The sequence below is a fragment of the Rhinoraja longicauda genome, chromosome 1 (genome assembly GCF_053455715.1).
Source record: "Rhinoraja longicauda isolate Sanriku21f chromosome 1, sRhiLon1.1, whole genome shotgun sequence".
NCBI classification, from domain to species: domain Eukaryota; kingdom Metazoa; phylum Chordata; class Chondrichthyes; order Rajiformes; family Arhynchobatidae; genus Rhinoraja; species Rhinoraja longicauda.
In genome coordinates, this window is record NC_135953.1 from 141,557,215 (window position 1) to 141,574,254 (window position 17,040).

At 50.5% G+C, this 17,040-nt stretch overlaps 1 protein-coding gene across 1 annotated transcript in view; it reads left to right on the forward strand.

Annotated features, from left to right (window-relative positions):
• Window positions 1–17,040, forward strand: part of LOC144601035 (broad substrate specificity ATP-binding cassette transporter ABCG2-like) — a 75,911-nt gene that overhangs the window by 43,747 nt on the left and 15,124 nt on the right. Inside the window, exons 11-14 of the mRNA XM_078412974.1 lie at window positions 3,495–3,584; window positions 8,233–8,357; window positions 12,734–12,888; window positions 16,635–16,724. Coding sequence (XP_078269100.1) covers window positions 3,495–3,584; window positions 8,233–8,357; window positions 12,734–12,888; window positions 16,635–16,724 — 460 coding nt within the window. The remainder of the gene's footprint in view (window positions 1–3,494; window positions 3,585–8,232; window positions 8,358–12,733; window positions 12,889–16,634; window positions 16,725–17,040) is intronic.

Consider the following 17,040-nt stretch of genomic DNA (forward strand, 5'->3'; position numbering starts at 1 on the left):
CATTAAGCTGGAAGGAGTGCAGAGAAGATTTACGGGGAAGATGTCAGGAGGGCCTGAACCAGAGGGAGAGGTTGTGCAGACTATGACTTTGTATCTAGCTGTACAGCTAGTTATCTAGCTATCTAGATATCCAGCTATCCAGCGAGCCTGCTAGCCAGCAAGCAATCCAGCTATCCCGCTTGAAATCTAGGTATCTTGCTCTCTACCCAATTCGCTAGCTGGGTCTCGAGCAACCTTGCTCTCTAACTTTCCAGCCATCTATCTTCCTCTTTAGCTATCTAGCTATTTAGCTATCGGACTTGCGGGCTATCTAGCTATCGGGCTTACGGGCTATCTAGCTCGCTAGCTCTCTAGCTGTCTATGCGATGGATAGCTAGAGAGGGTGCAAACAGCTAGGGTTGCCAACTGTCCCGTATTAGCCGGGACATCCCATATTTTGGGCTAAATTGGTTTGTCCCATACTTATCATGTATTTGGCCCGGATGGCACTGTATGCCCGGACACCGTAGGCCCGGACACTGTATGCCCGGACACTGTAGGCCCGGACACTATAGGCCCGGATGGCACTGTATGCCCGGACACTGTAGGCCCGGACACTGTAGGCCCGGACACTGTAGGCCCGGACACTGTAGGCCCGGACACTGTAGGCCCGGACACTGTAGGCCCGGACACTGTAGGCCCGGACACTGTAGGCCCGGACACTGTAGGCCCGGACACTGTAGGCCCGGACACTGTAGGCCCGGACACTGTAGGCCCGGACACTGTAGGCCCTGACACTGTAGGCCCTGACACTGTAGGCCCGGACACTGTAGGCCCGGACACTGTAGGCCCGGACACTGTAGGCCCGGACACTGTAGGCCCGGACACTGTAGGCCCTGACACTGTAGGCCCTGACACTGTAGGCCCGGACACTGTAGGCCCGGACACTGTAGGCCCGGACACTGTAGGCCCTGACACTGTAGGCCCTGACAATGTAGGCCCGGACACTGTAGGCCCGAACACTGTAGGCCCGGACACTGTAGGCCCAGACACTGTAGGCCGGGGACCGCAGACAGTGTAGGTAGACACACAATGGGAGAGAAGGAATGGGTGACATTTCGGGTCGAGACCCTGATGATTTGAGTCTGAAGAAGGGTCTCGACCTGAAACGTCACCCATTCATTCTCTCCCGAGATGCTGCCTGACCCGCTGAGTTACTCCAGCATTGTGTGTCTACCTTCAATTTTAACCAGTTTTTTTCCCAACACCGGACACTGTAGGCCCGGACACTGTAGGTCCAGACAGTGTAGGCCTGGAGGCCCGGCGCCGCCTAACGGAGGTTGCGTAGCAACCCGCCACCCGGCCCGGGCGGCCGCCATTGGTGGAGCGGGAGCACGTGGCCGCTGGCTGGGTGAGGTCACGTGGGGCGCGGAGCGGCGACGTTACCTTGTCCCTTATCTAGGAGTGAGATAGATGGCAACCCTACAAAGAGGTCCACCAGAATATTGCCCGGATTAGGGTGTATCAGAACAGGGAGCGGACTTGGATTGTTGTCTCTGGATCGCCGGAGGTTGCAGGGAAACCTCATAGAAGTATATAAAATGGCAAAAGGCATAGGTAGGGTGGACAGCCGGAACCTTTTTCCCCAGGATGAAAAAAATCAAATTCCAGAGGGCATAGCTTTCAGGTGAGAGGGGCAACGTTTAAAATAGATGTGTGGGGCAAGTTTATTTCACAGAGAGTGAATGCCTGGCAATGCGTTCCAGGCACCCACCACTCTGTGTGTAAAAGCAAAACACACCCCGCACATCTATATACTTAAACTCTCGTTTGTTTGTTTGTTTGTTCCTGAACAACAGCCAGAACGGTGCACGATAGCGCGACAATTTTAGGCCCACCTTACTCATCGTCGTCCCTTTGATGCTAATGGAAGAAGTTTCATTGAAATCGGTGTTATATTTTTAAAGTTATTCACATTTAAAAGTTTAGATCTATCTCCAACGGAGGTAGGGGGGAAGGAGGGAGAATAAGGGGGGGGGGGGTTGAGGGGATGGAGTGGGAGGAGCGGGAAGGGGAGGGGTGAGGGGGGAGGGAGGAGAGGTTTGGGCCCAACGGGTCCACGTGGTCTAGTCTCCTTTAAAATTTGCGCCTCTCACCTTAAACCTATGCCCTCTATCATTGCTAGTGAAAGGGTTCTGACTGCCACTCTATTTCCGAAGGTTAGTCTGCTTCGAGCCTCAGGTGACTTCACGTTACTTGTGGGGGAGTATGGTTTTAGTTGCTGCGTCTATAATATCCTCTGTTTAGTTTAGTTTAGAGATACAGCGCAGAAACAGGCCCTTCGGCCCAGCGAGCCTGCGCCGCCCAGCGATCGCTCAGCACACTATTTCCATCCTGCACACTTTACACAATTTACAGAAGCCAATCGGCCTTCTAACTCGCACGTCTTTGTGGAGTGTGGGAGGAAACCGGAGCACCCGGAGAAAACCCACGCAGGTCACGGGGCGAAGGTACAAACTCCGTACAAACAGACTGCGCCCGTAGTCGGGATGGAACCCGGGTCTCTGGCGCAGTGAGGCAGCAACTCTACCGCTGTGCCACCGTGCTGCCCCTCCATACTCCCCTCCTTTAACCAGTCATTTCACCGCACTGTGGCTTGGTGTCAGATTTAGTCTGGCGATGCTGTTGTGAAGCACCTTAGAACGTTTCATGATGTTAAATGGGGGCGGCACAGCGGGTAGAGCCGCTGCCTCACAGCACCAGAGACCCAGGTTCAATCCTGACCTCGGGTGTTGTCTGTGTGGACTTTGTACATTCTCCCAGTGACCACGTGGGCTTCCTCCGGGTGCTCCGGTTTCATTCCAAAGACGTGCCGGTTTGTAGGTAAATTGGCTCACTGTAAATTGTCCCTAGTGTGTAGGGAGTGGAATAACATAGAAACACAGACAATGGTGCAGGAGGAGGCCATTTGGCCCTTCGAGCCAGCACAGCCATTCATTGTGATCATGGCTGATCATCCACAATCAGTAACCCGTGCCTGCCGTCTCCCCATATCCCTTGATTCCACTAGCCCCTAGAGCTCTATCTAACTCTCTTTTAAATTCATCCAGTGAATTGGCCTCCACTGCCCTCTGTGGCAGAGAATTCCACAAATTCACAACTCTCTGGGTGAAAAAGTTTTTTCTCACCTCAGTTTTAAATGGCCTCCCCTTCATTCTTAGACTGTGGCCTCTGGTTCTGAACTCCCCCAACATTGGGATCATTTTTCCTGCATCTAGCTTGTCCAGTCCTTTTATAATTTTGTACGTCTCTATAAGAACCCCTCTCATCCTTCTAAAGTTGAGTGTATGGGGTGATCGATGGTCAGCGTGGACTCGGTGGGCAGAAGGGCCTGTTTCAATGCTGTATCTCTACATTAAACTAAACTAATTGTGTTGAAGGTGCAATGTAAACAGTTGTCGATGTTGATGGCCAGTACAGTATAAAATCATACACTAACTTCTGTTTCATTTCAGAGTAGGCGCAATGTTTTTCCTGACTACAAACCAGTGCTTCACCAGCATCTCTGTGATTGAATTATTTGTCAGCGAAAAGAAGATTTTCATGTAAGTAACAGTTGATTGATTTCACTTCACCCACTACTCACTGTGTAACGAGAAAACACTTGCCCTGCACATAGGGGTTGCCAACTGTCCCGTATTAGCCGGGACATCCCGTATATTGGGCTAAATTGGTTTGTCCCGTACGGGACCGCCCTTGTCCCGTATTAGGCCCGGGGGGCGCTGTAGGCCCTGACGCTGTAGGTCTGGACAGTGTAGGCCCGGACGCTGTAGGCCCGGACGCCGTAGTCCCGGACGCCGTAGGCCCGGACGCCGTAGGCCCGGACGCCGTAGGCCCGGACGCCGTAGGCCCGGACGCCGTAGGCCCAGACGCCGTAGGCCCGGACCCCGTAGGCCCGGACGCCGTAGGCCCGGACAGTGTAGGCCCGGACACTGTAGGCCCAGACAGTGTAGGCCCAGACAGTGTAGGTCCAGAGGCCCGGGCACCGCCTAACGAAGGTTGCATAGCAACCAGCCTCCTGGCCCGGGCGGTCACCATTGGAGGAGCGGGAGCACATGGCCGCTGGCTGGGTGAGGTCACGTGGGGAGCGGGGCGGTGATGTCACCTTTTGTCCCTTATTTGGGAGTGAGGAAGTTGGCAACCCCTACCTGTGTATCTCCTTTAACCTTCCCCCTCTTTCCATAAAGCTGTGTCCTTTAGCCTTAGTCATTTCCATTCTGGGAAACAGGTTCTGACTGCCTGCACTATCTATTCTACTCATAATTTTAAATACTTGTGTCAGATCTCCCCTCAACCTTCAACACTCCGAAGAAAACAATCCAGGTCTGCCCAACTTCTCCCTGTAGCTGATACCCCCTAATCCAGGCATCGTTCTGGTAAACCTCCTCTGCACCCTCACCAAAGCCTCCACATCATTTCATGTAATGATGCGACTATAACTGCACGCAGTACTTCAAATTGCGGCCTAGCCTGTTAGTTTAGTTTAGAGATACAGCGCGGAAACAGGCCCTTTCGGCCCACCGGGTCCGCACCGACCAGCGATCCCCGCACATTAACACCATCCTACACCCACTAGGGACAATTTACACCTACACCAAGCTAATTAACCTACAAACCTGCACGTCTTTGGAGTGTGGGAGGAAACCGAAGATCTCGGAGAAAACCCACGCAGGTCATGGGGAGAACGTACAAACTCCGTACAGACGGCGCCCGTAGTCGGGATGGAACCCGGGTCTCCGGCGCTGCATTCGCTGTGAGGCGGCAACTCTACCGCTGCGCCACCGTGACCGCCCCACTGTTGGTGGAGGTGGGTTACAGCTTGTTCCATACAGGCGCCCGGCTGTAAGTGAAAACGTTGTCCATCTCACCTTAAACCTGTGCCCTCTCATTCTTAATTCCCCTACTTTGGGTAAAAGAGTCTGTGCATTCACCCTATCTATTCCTCTCACGGTCTTGTACACCTCTATAAGATCATCCTACCTCATGATTTCTTGATTAGAACGGGTGTCGAGGGTTATGGGGAGAAGGCAGGAAAATGGGATTAGGAGGCAGAGATCAGCCATGTTTGAATGGCGGAGTGGACTCGACGAGCCAAATGGCCCAATTCTACTCCTAGTCCAATCTTTGCACATCCCCAATCCTTTCCATTCGTCACTTTAATTTCATGTTTCATGTATCTTGTGTTTTTATGACTGTTGGCAGATCTATTTCCCTCCCGGGATTAGTAAAGTTCCATCGTATCGTGTCGTATAACTTGTGAACCCTTCATCCTCCTACGCTCCAAGGAATAAAGCCCTAGCCTGCCCAACTTCTCCCCATAGCTCAGGCCCCTTGAGTCCTGGCAATATCCTCGTATATCTTCTCAGCATCCTTTCCAGCTTATCAGTATTGCTCCTGTAGCAGTGTGACCAAAACTGAACACAATACTCCCAGGGGAAATGAGAGAAGTGGATAATATTATGACTTAAAAAAAATACTAGATCAAGTGGACCCATTGGGCCCAAACCTCTCCTGCATTGGTGCAGCACCCTCTCCTCCCCCCCCCCCCCCCCTCGCTCCCCCCCTCCCCTCTCCCTCCCCTCTCCCTCCCTCCCTCCCTCCCTCCCTCAAAGACAAGAGCAGAATGCCAACTTGGTCAACATGGACAAGGACATAGAAACATGGAAAATAGGTGCAGGAGGAGGCCATTTGGCCCTTCGAGCCAGCACCGCCATTCATTGTGATCATGGCTGATCATCCACAATCAGTAACCCGTGCCTGCCTTCTCCCCATATCCCTTGATTCCACTAGCCCCTAGAGCTCTATCTAACTCTCCTTTAAATTCATTCAGTGAATTGGCCTCCACTGCCTTCTGTGGCAGAGAATTCCACAAATTCACAACTCTGGGTGAAAAAGTTCCTTCTCACCTCTGTTTTAAATGGCCTCCCCTTTATTCTTAGACTGTGGCCCCTGGTTCTGGACTCCCCCAACATTGGGAACATTGTTCCTGCATCAGGACGTGTTTACCCGTTGTGTAGCCCTTTAACTCATCACTTTTACAGAACCAAAAGTGGTAAAGTCTGTTAAATGCTGTGGTCGCGTCGTTCAGCATGAAACAGGCCCTATAGCACAACTGTTAGGGCGGTCACGGTGGCTTAGCGGTAGAGTTGCCGCTTTACAGCGAATGCAGCGCCGGAGACCCGGGTTCCATCCCGACTACGGGTGCTGTCTGTATGGAGTTTGTACGTTCTCCCCGTGACCTGTGTGGGTTTTCTCCGAGATCTTCGGTTTCCTCCCACACTCCAAAGACGTGCAGGTTTGTAGGTTAATTGGCTTGGTAAATGTAAACATTGTCCCTAGTGGATGTAGGATAGTGTTAATGTGCGGGGATCGCTGGTCGGCGCGGACCCGGTGGGCCGAAAGGGCCTGTTTCTGCGCTCTGTCTCTAAACTGAACTGAACTAAACTCGTCGACGCCGATCAAGATGCCCCATCTCAGATAGTTGCCCACCTCCTTTGGCAGCTCGTTCCATATACCAACCCGCCTCTGTATAAGAAGGATGCCCCTCGGCTTCCTGTTAAATCTTTCTCCTCTCACCTTAAACCTGTGCCCACCAGTTCTTGATTACCCTGGGGAACAAGACTCTGTATTCACCCTCTCCATTTTATGCACATCTATAATTGGAATCGTGGAAGAAACATGGAGGTCGACTTTCACGAGCAACACAATACACCGATCAGCCAAAACATTATGACTACTGACAGGCGAAGTAAATAACATTGATTATCTTGTTACAATGGCACCTGTCAAGGGGTGGGATATATTAGGCAGCAAGTGAACAGTCAGTTCTTGAAGTTGATATGTTGCATGCAGGAGAAATGGGCAGGAGTAAAGACCTGAGCGACTTTGACAAGGGCCAAATTGTTATGGCCAGACGACTGGGTCAGAGCATCTGTGAAACGGCAAGGCTTGTGGGGTGCTCCCGGTCAGCAGTGGTGAGTACCTACCGACAGTGGTCCGAGGAGGGACAAACCACAAACCGGCGACAGACAGGGTGTTGGGCGCCCAAGGCTCATCGATGCGCGAGGGCAACGAAGGCTATCCCGTCTGGTCCGAACCGACAGAAGGTCGACTGTGGCACAAGTCACAGAAAATGTTAATGGTGGTCATGAGAGGAATGTGTCACAATACACAGTGCATCGCACCCTGCTGCGTATGGGGCTGCACACGGAGGACCAACAACATATTAGGCAGGTGGGCATAATGTTTTGGCTCATCAGGTCATAATGCTTTGGCTGATCGGTGTATCCTTATGTCTCAAAACTGAGTGCCTGAAATTCAGGTTTGTGGTAGCAACAGATGAAGTTTCTGAATTAAAAATTAAAACATAGCAAATATTTATTTGGAAGGTTTAGGAGGTTCGGCATGTCCCCACCAACTCTCACCAACTTCTACAGCTGCGCCATGAAAAGCATTTTATCAGGATGCACCACAGCTTGGTTTGGGAACAGCTCCATCCAAGGCCGCAAGAAATTGCAGAGAGTTGTGGACGCAGCCCAGACCATCACACAAACCAACCTCCCTTCCATTGACTCCATCTACACCTCACGCTGCCTCGGCAAGGCCAGCAGCATCATCAAGGACCAGTCTCACCCCCGATCACTCCCTCTTCTCCCCTCTCCCATCAGGCAAGAGGTACAGAAGTGTGGAAACGCACATCTCCAGATCCATCGACAGTTTCTCCCCGGCTGTTATCATCCTATCACCAACTAGAGAGCGGTCCTGACCTCCCATCTACCTCATTGGAGACCCTCGGACTATCTTTAATCGGACTTTACTGGACTTTACCTTGCACTAAACGTTATTCCTGTGATCATGTATCTGTACACTGTGGACGGCTTGATTGTAATCTTCTGTAGTCCTTCTGCTGACTGGGTAGCACGCAAGAAAGAAACGTTTCCACTGTACCTCAGTAAACTAAACAAAATATTCAATGGTGCAGTCTGCATAGATTACAAATATATTTTTAAAATGTGCTAGTTGATCATAGTGCTTTAGTTTAGTTTAGCGATACAGCGCGGAAACAGGCCCTTCGGCCCACCGGGTCCGCGCCGACCAGCGATCCCCGCACATTAACACTATCCTACACCCACTAGGGACAATTTTGACATTTACCAAGCCAATCAACCTACAAACTGTTATTTTTAATTGCAGGCATGAGTACATCAGTGGATACTACAGGATAATTTCCTATTTCTTGGCAAAATTATTTGTAGACCTGATACCCATGAGGGCAGTGCCATCCATCATATTCACATTCGTCATCTACTTCATGATAGGTAAGCACAAAAAATCATCGCTTTCAATCTGGAGTCAAACCTAGACTTACTTGAATATCCTGAAGTGAAAATTGCAAACTGGGAAAGGTTTGAGAGGTAAAGGGTGTGAGCTACAGGGAGAGGTTGAGCAGGCTGGGTCTCTATTCCATGGAGCGCAGGAGGATGAGGGGAGATCTTATAGAGGTGTACAAAATCATGAGAGGAATAGATCGGGTAGATGCACAGAGTCTTTTACCCGGAGTAGGGGAATCGAGGACCAGAGGACATAGGTTCAAGGTGAAGGGGAAAAGATTTAATAGGAATCCGAGGGGTAACTTTTTCACACAGAGGGTGGTGGGTGTATGGAACAAACTGCCAGAGGAGGTAGTTGAGGCAGGGACTATCCCATCGTTTAAGAAACAGTTGGACAGGTACATGGATAGGACAGGTTTGGAGGGTTATTGACCAAGCGCAGGCAAAGTGGGACTAGGGTACCTGGGACATTGTTGGCCGGTGTGGGCGAGTTGGGCCGAAGGGCCTGTTTCCACACTGTATCACTCTATGGCTCTGACTTTACAACATAATTTGAATTGTCTTAAGACAAGAATCGTAGCACAGAAGGTAGACACGAAATGCTGGAGTAATGCACAGCGGGACAGGCAGCATCTCTGAAGAGAAGGATTGTGTGATGTTTCGGGCACAGAAACAGGCCCTTCTGCCCACCTTGTCCATGCCAACCAAGTTGGCATACTGGGCTCAACCCTTTTGCCTGTATTGTCCCATGTCTCTCGAAGGCCTTATAATCCATTAATCTATTCAACCCTCTCTTAAAAGTCATAATTAAACATAGAAACATAGAAAATAGGTGCAGGAGGTGGCCATTCGGCCCTTCGAGCCAGCACCGCCATTCACTGTGATCATGGCTGATCATCTACAATCAGTAACCCGTGCCTGCCTTCTCCCCATATCCCTTGATTCCACTAGCCCCTAGAGCTCTATCTAACTCCCTTTTAAATTTATCCAGTGAATTGGCCTCCACTGCCTTCTGTGGCAGAGAATTCCACAGATTCACAACTCTCTGGGTGAAAAAGGTTTTTCTCACCTCAGTTTTAAATGGCCTCCCCTTTATTCTTAAACTGTGTGGCCCCTGGTTCTGGACTCCCCCAACATTGGGAACAATTGTTCCTGCATCTAGCTTGTCCAGTCCTTTTAGAATTTTGTACGTCTCTGTAAGATCCCCTATCATCCTTCTAAACTCTAGTGAATACAAGCCCAGTCTTTCCAACCAATTGTTGGCTTATCATATTATTTTGCTTAGATATAGCTTGCAGTATTATTTTGGACACTTGGGGGGGAGTCGTGAGATGCACAGGGTGGTGTACATGTTGGGGGCATAGGGGACAGGAAAGGGCAGGCTCTGGTGAGAGGGAGAGCATACAGTTCTCACCAGACCAGGTACAGCCGCAAGCTACAACTTGAAATGCAGTATTAGGAAAACCTGGTACGTTCATCTCCTGGTTTGTACAACTACCTCAATAAACAACCAATTAATGACTGGAAGATCTGTTCCACAGTGTAAGATCACTCCTACTGAACTCAGTGCACTTCTGCGGTGAGGAAGAGACCGTGTACCATTTGTACTTACAGTGTGAGAGTTTGCGGCCCCTGTTCGAGTATCTGAAGGGACTACTCCTCACGTTTTGGCTCCATTTTAGCCCCACGCTCCTGATTTTTGGGCACCCGGTACAGAGAGGGGGAGGGTCAGGAGGGAGTGGGGGGGTTCTCCCTGTCGGTATGCTCCTGGGCCTGGACAAGATGGCCGTTCGCGGGTCCAGGCAGCGGGTAGTTGACGGCCACACTGGGGTCGGCTGCCCGCCCCTCTCCCGGGCCTACGTCCGTGCCCGCGTGTCCCTGGAGAGGGAACACGCACACGCGGTGTTCACGGGGACGGTGGAGGCCTCCCGTGAACGCTGGTCACCGCGGGGGGCGAGTGTATTACTGACCCAAAGTTGGCGGGATTTCACTCTGATAACTGTGTTGTTGGTAAACTGCCGATACGGGCAGCGTTTGATTTGATCGCGTTACTACTTTGTATGTTTGTTTTTGTTTTGGAATAAAGTATTTGTTATTAAAAAAATAATAATAATAAATAAAGTGTACACAGTGTATTAATGGCAACTGGAAAAGATGACACTTTTGCCATTACTTTAGGGGTGAGACTATTTAGTGATGGTGCCACACTGAATGAAGGATGGTGGAAGTCTAGATAGTGGCAAAATTCCCAGACCCAAGTTGGCCACGATCTGTTGGAATGACAGTACAAGTCTGAAGGGATGAATGGCCTGCTGCTGTTTCTGTGTCCTCTACATTAAAGTAGTAGCCATCTCAAAAAATTATTATGAGCAATAATTTATTTGCCAATGTGGCAATCAGTGATTTTTTCTGGCATGGATATCTTCTATCCCTTTCATAAATTAAAACAAATGATATATGTTAAAAATCAATAATTGACTTTTATGGAAACACAAGAGACTGCAGATGCTGGAATTTTGATCAAAACCCAAAGTGCTGGAGTAACTCAGCGGGTCAGGCAGCATCTCTGGAGAACATGGACACAGAGTGCTGGAGTAACTCAGCGGGTCAGGCAGCATCTCTGGAGAACATGGACACAGAGTGTTGGAGTAACTCAGCGGGTCAGGCAGCATCTCTGGAGAACATGGACACAGAGTGCTGGAGTAACTCAGCGGGTCAGGCAGCATCTCTGGAGAACATGGACACAGAGTGCTGGAGTAACTCAGCGGGTCAGGCAGCATCTCTGGAGAACATGGACACAGAGTGCTGGAGTAACTCAGCGGGTCAGGCAGCATCTCTGGAGAACATGGACACAGAGTGCTGGAGTAACTCAGCGGGTCAGGCAGCATCTGTGGATGGAATGGACTGATGACGTTTTTGGTTGGGACCCTTCTGCAGACTGATGGATTAGAGGGAAGAAAGCTGGAAAAGAGAGGTGGGGATGGGACAAAGCCTAGAAAGTGATAAGTGGATACAGTTGATGGGGGGGAGGGATGGAGATAGTTACAGACTAGAGGTGAAAAAGAGACAAAGGTCGCCACCCTCTGACTATAGAAATGCCTCCTTAGAAAGGGGATGAGGTGGCACGGTGGCGCAGCTGTAGAGCTGCTGTCCAGCGTTGTCTGTACGGAGTTTGCACGTTCTCCCCGTGACCTGCGTGGGTTTTCTCCGAGATCTTCGGTTTCCTCCCACACTCCAAAGACGTACAGGTTTGTTGGTTAATTGGCTTGGTATAGTTGTAAAATTATCCCCAGTGTGTGTAGGATAGTATTAATGTGCGGCGATTGCTGTTCGGTGCTAACTCGATGGGCCGAATAGTCTGATTTCACACTTTATCTTTAAAACGAAATGAGGAGGAATTTCTTTGGTCAAAACATAGAATATAGACAAAGAAAATAGGTGCAGGAGGAGGCCATTCGGCCCTTTCGAGCCAGCACCGCCATTCATTGTGATCATGGCTGATCATCCACAATCAGTAACCCGTGCCTGCTTTCTCCCCATATCTCTTGATTCCACCAGCCCCTAGAGCTCTATCTAACTCTCTTTTAAATCCATCCAGTGAATTGGCCTCCACTGCCCTCTGTGGCAGAGAATTCCACAAATTCACAACTCCCTGGGTGAAAATGTTTCTTCTCACCTGAGTTTTAAATGGCCTCCCCTTTATTCTTAGACTGTGGCCCCTGGTTCTGGACTCCCCCAACATTGGGAACATTTTTCCTGCATCAAGCTTGTCCAGTCCTTTTCAGAGGGTGATGAATCTGTGGAACTCATTACCACAGGGCTGTGGGGGCCAAGCCAATGGGCATTTTAAGTTGGGGATTGATAGATTAGCACGGGCGTCAGGGGTTAATGGGAGAAGGCAGGAAAATGGCATAGTAGACTCAATGGGCCAAATGGCTCAATTCTGCTCCTTACAACTTAAAAAGGCTGTCAGAATAGGAGGGAAGATTTTTTTTACCGTTGTCAGTGGCTAAAAGACAAAATTAATAAATTGAGAGTTGTACAATTTATCTGAAGTTGGAGAAGTCAATGTTCATAGTAATTTACACCCCAGCGGTATGAACGTTGACTTCTCTAACTTTAGATAGTCCCTGCGTTCCCTCTCTATCCCCTCCCCCTTCCCAGTTCTGCCACTAGTCTTCCTGTCTCTGACTACATTCTATCTTTGTCCCACCCCCTCCCCTGACATCAGTCTGAAGAAGGGTCGTGACCCGAAACGTGGGGCGCGGGGCGGTGGCGTCACCTCTTGTCCCTTATTTGGGAGTGAGGAAGTTGGCAGCCCTACTCGTGGCTGATGTGAACTGTTTTGTTCTCTGATTTCTCAGGCTTCAGGCTGGACGTCGGAGCCTTTTTCGTGGCGATGCTGACGTTAGTCCAGGTGTCCGTCACTGCCACCTCTCTGGGACTAGCTGTTGCAACCGGACAGAACATTATTGGCATAGCAAATCTCATTATTAGCATAATATTTGTTATCATGATCGTAAGTCACATTTGCTTACCCTTCTTGCCTTGCCTATCTTAAAATCGCCACCTTGGTCACCTACTTCCACACTAAAACTGATTTAGCAACTGCTCCTGGCCTCTCCAAAGGCTTTAGTTTAGTTTAGTTTATTGTCATGTGTACAGTGAAAAGATCTTTTTGTTGCATGCTATCCAGTTAGCGGAAAGACTGTACACGATCACAATGAAGTGTACAGATGAAATGACCAGAGTGTACAGATGCAGTAGTCATGGGTGTTCATCTCTCTCACTGCCGATCCAGCCTTGCCTTTGCATGAGTCCTTCAATCATGGTGGCGCAGCGGTAGAGTTGCCGCCTTACAGCGAATGCAGCGCCGGAGACCCGGGTTCCATCCCGACTACGGGTGCTGTCTGTACGGAGTTTGTACGTTCTCCCCGTGACCTGCGTGGGTTTTCTCCGAGATCTTCAGTTTCCTCCCACACTCCAAAGACGTGCAGGTTTGTAGATTAATTGGCTTGGTAAATGTAAGATTATCCCTAGTGGGTGTAGGATAGTGTTAATGTGCGGGGATCGCTGGTCGGCGTGAACTCGGTGGGCCGAAGGGCCTGTTTCCGCGCTGTATCTCTAAACTAATTCCCTCTTTAGCTTAGGTTTATTATCGTCACGTGAGCCGACGTACAGTGAAAAGCTTGGTTTGCATGGGGAATGAGTGAATGAAATATATGGCCCACCGGGTCCATGCCAACCATCCATCACCCGTTGACACTGGTGAAAAGCTTTGTTGACCTGCTGAATAAATGAAAGATACAGCACGGAAATCCCACTTTTTCCACCCACTCCCGACACACGAGGGGGCAATTTACAGAGGGTCAATTAACCCACAAACCTGCACATCGTTGGGATGCGGGAGGAAACCGGAGCAGCCGGACACCCAGGGAGAACGTGCAAACTCCTCATAGATAGAACCAGAGCCAGGTCTCCACGCAAATCTGATAATACTGTACATAAATGCAATCACACCAAACTCCAATGTAATAGGTAGAGCAAAGGGGAAGATACAGAGTGCAGAATGTAGTTCTCAGCATTGTAGCGCATCAGTTCCACAGATCTAAACCATTCCTTTGCAAATGCCTTCTATTTTCTCCTCCTTAAAGGCTACTTAAAAATATGTGAAAGTAAAATACATAGCAAATATAAAGTTTGATTCGTTAATGGAAGAGCCAGGAGAAATTAGAATAAGGAACAAGGAAGTTGGATGATGTATTCAGAAGATGTTTTGTTTCTATCTTCACAAAATCATGAGAGGAATAGATCAGGTAGATGCACAGAGTCTCTTGCCCAGAGTAGGGGAATCGAGGACCAGAGGACATAGGTTCAAGGTGAAGGGGAAAAGATTTAATAGGAATCCGAGGGGTAACTTTTTCACACAGAGGGTGGTGGGTGTATGGAACAAGCTGCCAGAGGAGGTTGCATGGCCCGGGCTGCCGCCATTGGTGGAGCGGGAGTACGTGGCCGTGGGAGTTAGAAAGTTGGCAACCCCTAGTATCGCCCATCCATCCTTTGCTCTGAGAAGGTGTTATAAAACGGCATCTTGAACGGCGGCATTCCTTTTCCGGAATACAGCATGGAAACAGGCCCTTCGACGTACCTTGTCCATGCTGATCAAGTTGGCATACTGGGCTAGTCCTATTTACCTGCATTTGGCCGTAGGCCTTTAAGCACTTCCTATCCATATATCTGTCCAAACGTCTTCTGAAAATCGTAATTGTATCGGCGCCTACAGCTTCCTCTGGCAGCTTGTTGCAGATACGACTACCCTCTGAATTAAAAAGTTGCCCCTCTTAAATTTCCCCCCTCTCACCTTAATCCTCTGCCCTCTATTTTAGTATCCTCTACTCTGGGAAAAATACTGTGAGCGTTCACTTTATCCATGCCCCTCATGATCCTGTACACCTCCATAAGGTCACCCCTCAGTAGGGTTGCCAACTGTCCCATATCAGCCAGGACATCCCGTATTTTGGGCTAAATTGGTTTGTCCCATATTAGTCCCTGGGGGGGGCTGTGGGCCCCCGGACACTATAGGCCCGGACACTGTAGGCCCGGACACTGTAGGCCCGGACAGTGTAGGCCCGGACACAGTAGGCCCGGACACAGTAGGCCCGGACACTGTAGGTCCGGACAGTGTAGGTCCGGACAGTGTAGGCCTGGGCAATGTAGGCCTGGGGACCGCTGTAGGCCCAGACAGTGTAGGCCTGTACGCCGCCTAACGGAGGTTGCGTAGCAACTCACCTCCCGGCCCAGGCAGGGTGAGGTCACGTGGGGCGCGGGGCGGTGATGTCACCTTTTGTCCCGTGTTTGGGAGTGAGAAGGTTGCCAACCCGACCCCTCAGCTTCCACAGAATAAAGTCCCAGCCTGTCCAGCCTCTACCTATAACACAAGTCTGCACAGCTCAGAAAGCGTCTTCGTTAATCTTTTCTGCACCTTTTCCAACTGAGTGACACCCTTCAGCAGGGCAACCAGAACTGCTCACAAGCTTTGGTTAAGGTGCTCTGACAATCCTGTTGGGAACAGAGATCGGTGGTCCGGTGGAGCAGCGGCAGAGTTGCTGCCTCACAGCGCCAGAGATCCAGGTTCGATCCTGACTACGGGTGCTGTCTGTACGGAGTTTGTACGTTCTCCCTATGATCGTGTGGGGTTTTCTCCGGGTGCTCCGGTTTCCTCTCACTTTCCAAAGACGTGCAGGTTTGCAGGTTAATTGACTTCTGTAAATTGTCTCTAGTGTGTGTAGGATAAAACCAGCGTATGATGTGATCACTGGTCGGCACAGACTTGGTTGGGCTGAAGGGCTGGTGTTTCCACGCTGTATCTCTAAACTAAACTAAAAACAAGACATTTAAACTCAGTGGAAGTAAAATGCTGGCAATATATTTTGATGTTGGGTTAGTATGTGACTTGAAGGGAATTTTGCAAGGCACAATGCCTCATTTAGGGTTGCCAACTTCCTCACTCCCAAATAAGGGTCAAAAGGTGACGTCACCGCCCCGCGCTCCACGTGACCTCATTCAGCCGGCGGCTATGTGCTCCCGCTCCACCGGCGGCCGCCTGGGCCGGGAGGCGGGTTGCTACACAACCTCCGTTAGGTGGCGCCCGGGCCTCCAGGCCTATACTGTCCGGGCTTACAGCGGCCCCTGGGCCTGCAGTGTCCGGGCCTACACTGTCAGGGCCTACAGTGTCCCGGGCCTACACTGTCCGGGCCTGCAATGTCAGGGCCTGCAGTGTCAGGGCCTGCACTGTCAGGGCCCACAGTGTCAGGGCCTGCAGTGTCAGGGCCTGCAGTGTCCGAACCTACACTGTCTGGGCCTACAGTGTCTGGGCCTACAGTGTCAGGGCCTGCAGTGTCCGGGCCTACACTGTCCGGGCCTACAGTGTCCGGGCCTACACTGTCCGGGCCTACAGCGTCCGGGCCGACAGCGACCCCCGGGCCTAATACGGGACAAGGGCGGTCCCATACGGGACAAACCAATTTAGCCCAAAACACGGGATGTCCCGGCTAATATGGGACAGTTGGCAACCCTGGTCTCATTGCACCTTCTAGCCCTTGCCTTCCTGCTTGCGGAGGTTGTGAGTTTGGGAGGTGCTGTCAGAGTAGCCGTGTGTGAGGTTTATAGAGTCTTGGCACAGTGGTGGTGAAGGGGAATGTCACAACACTACGCAGTGAGAACTGGAGCCATCTCGGCCTGCTAACTCTTTGCAATTGTTTCCAGATATTTTCTGGCCTCCTGGTAAACCTGCCAAGCGTGTTAAGTTGGTTGTCCTGGCTGCAATACTTAAGTATCCCTCGTTACGGCCTCACAGTAAGTACCAAGGGGTTAATAGTCTACATGTAGAAATAAGACCTGCTGGTTCATACACAAAAGGACAGCATCTCTGGAGAACATGGACACAGAGTGCTGGAGTCACTCAACAGATCACGTGGCATCCCTGGAGATCATGGATAGGTGATGTTTCAGGGTCTGAAGAAGGGTTTCAACTCAAAACGTCACCTATCCATGTTCTCCAGAGATGCTGCCTGAGCCGCTGAGTTACTCCAGCACTCTGTGTCCATGTTCTCCAGAGATGCTGCCTGAGCCGCTGAGTTACTCCAGCACTCTGTGTCCATGTTCTCCAGAG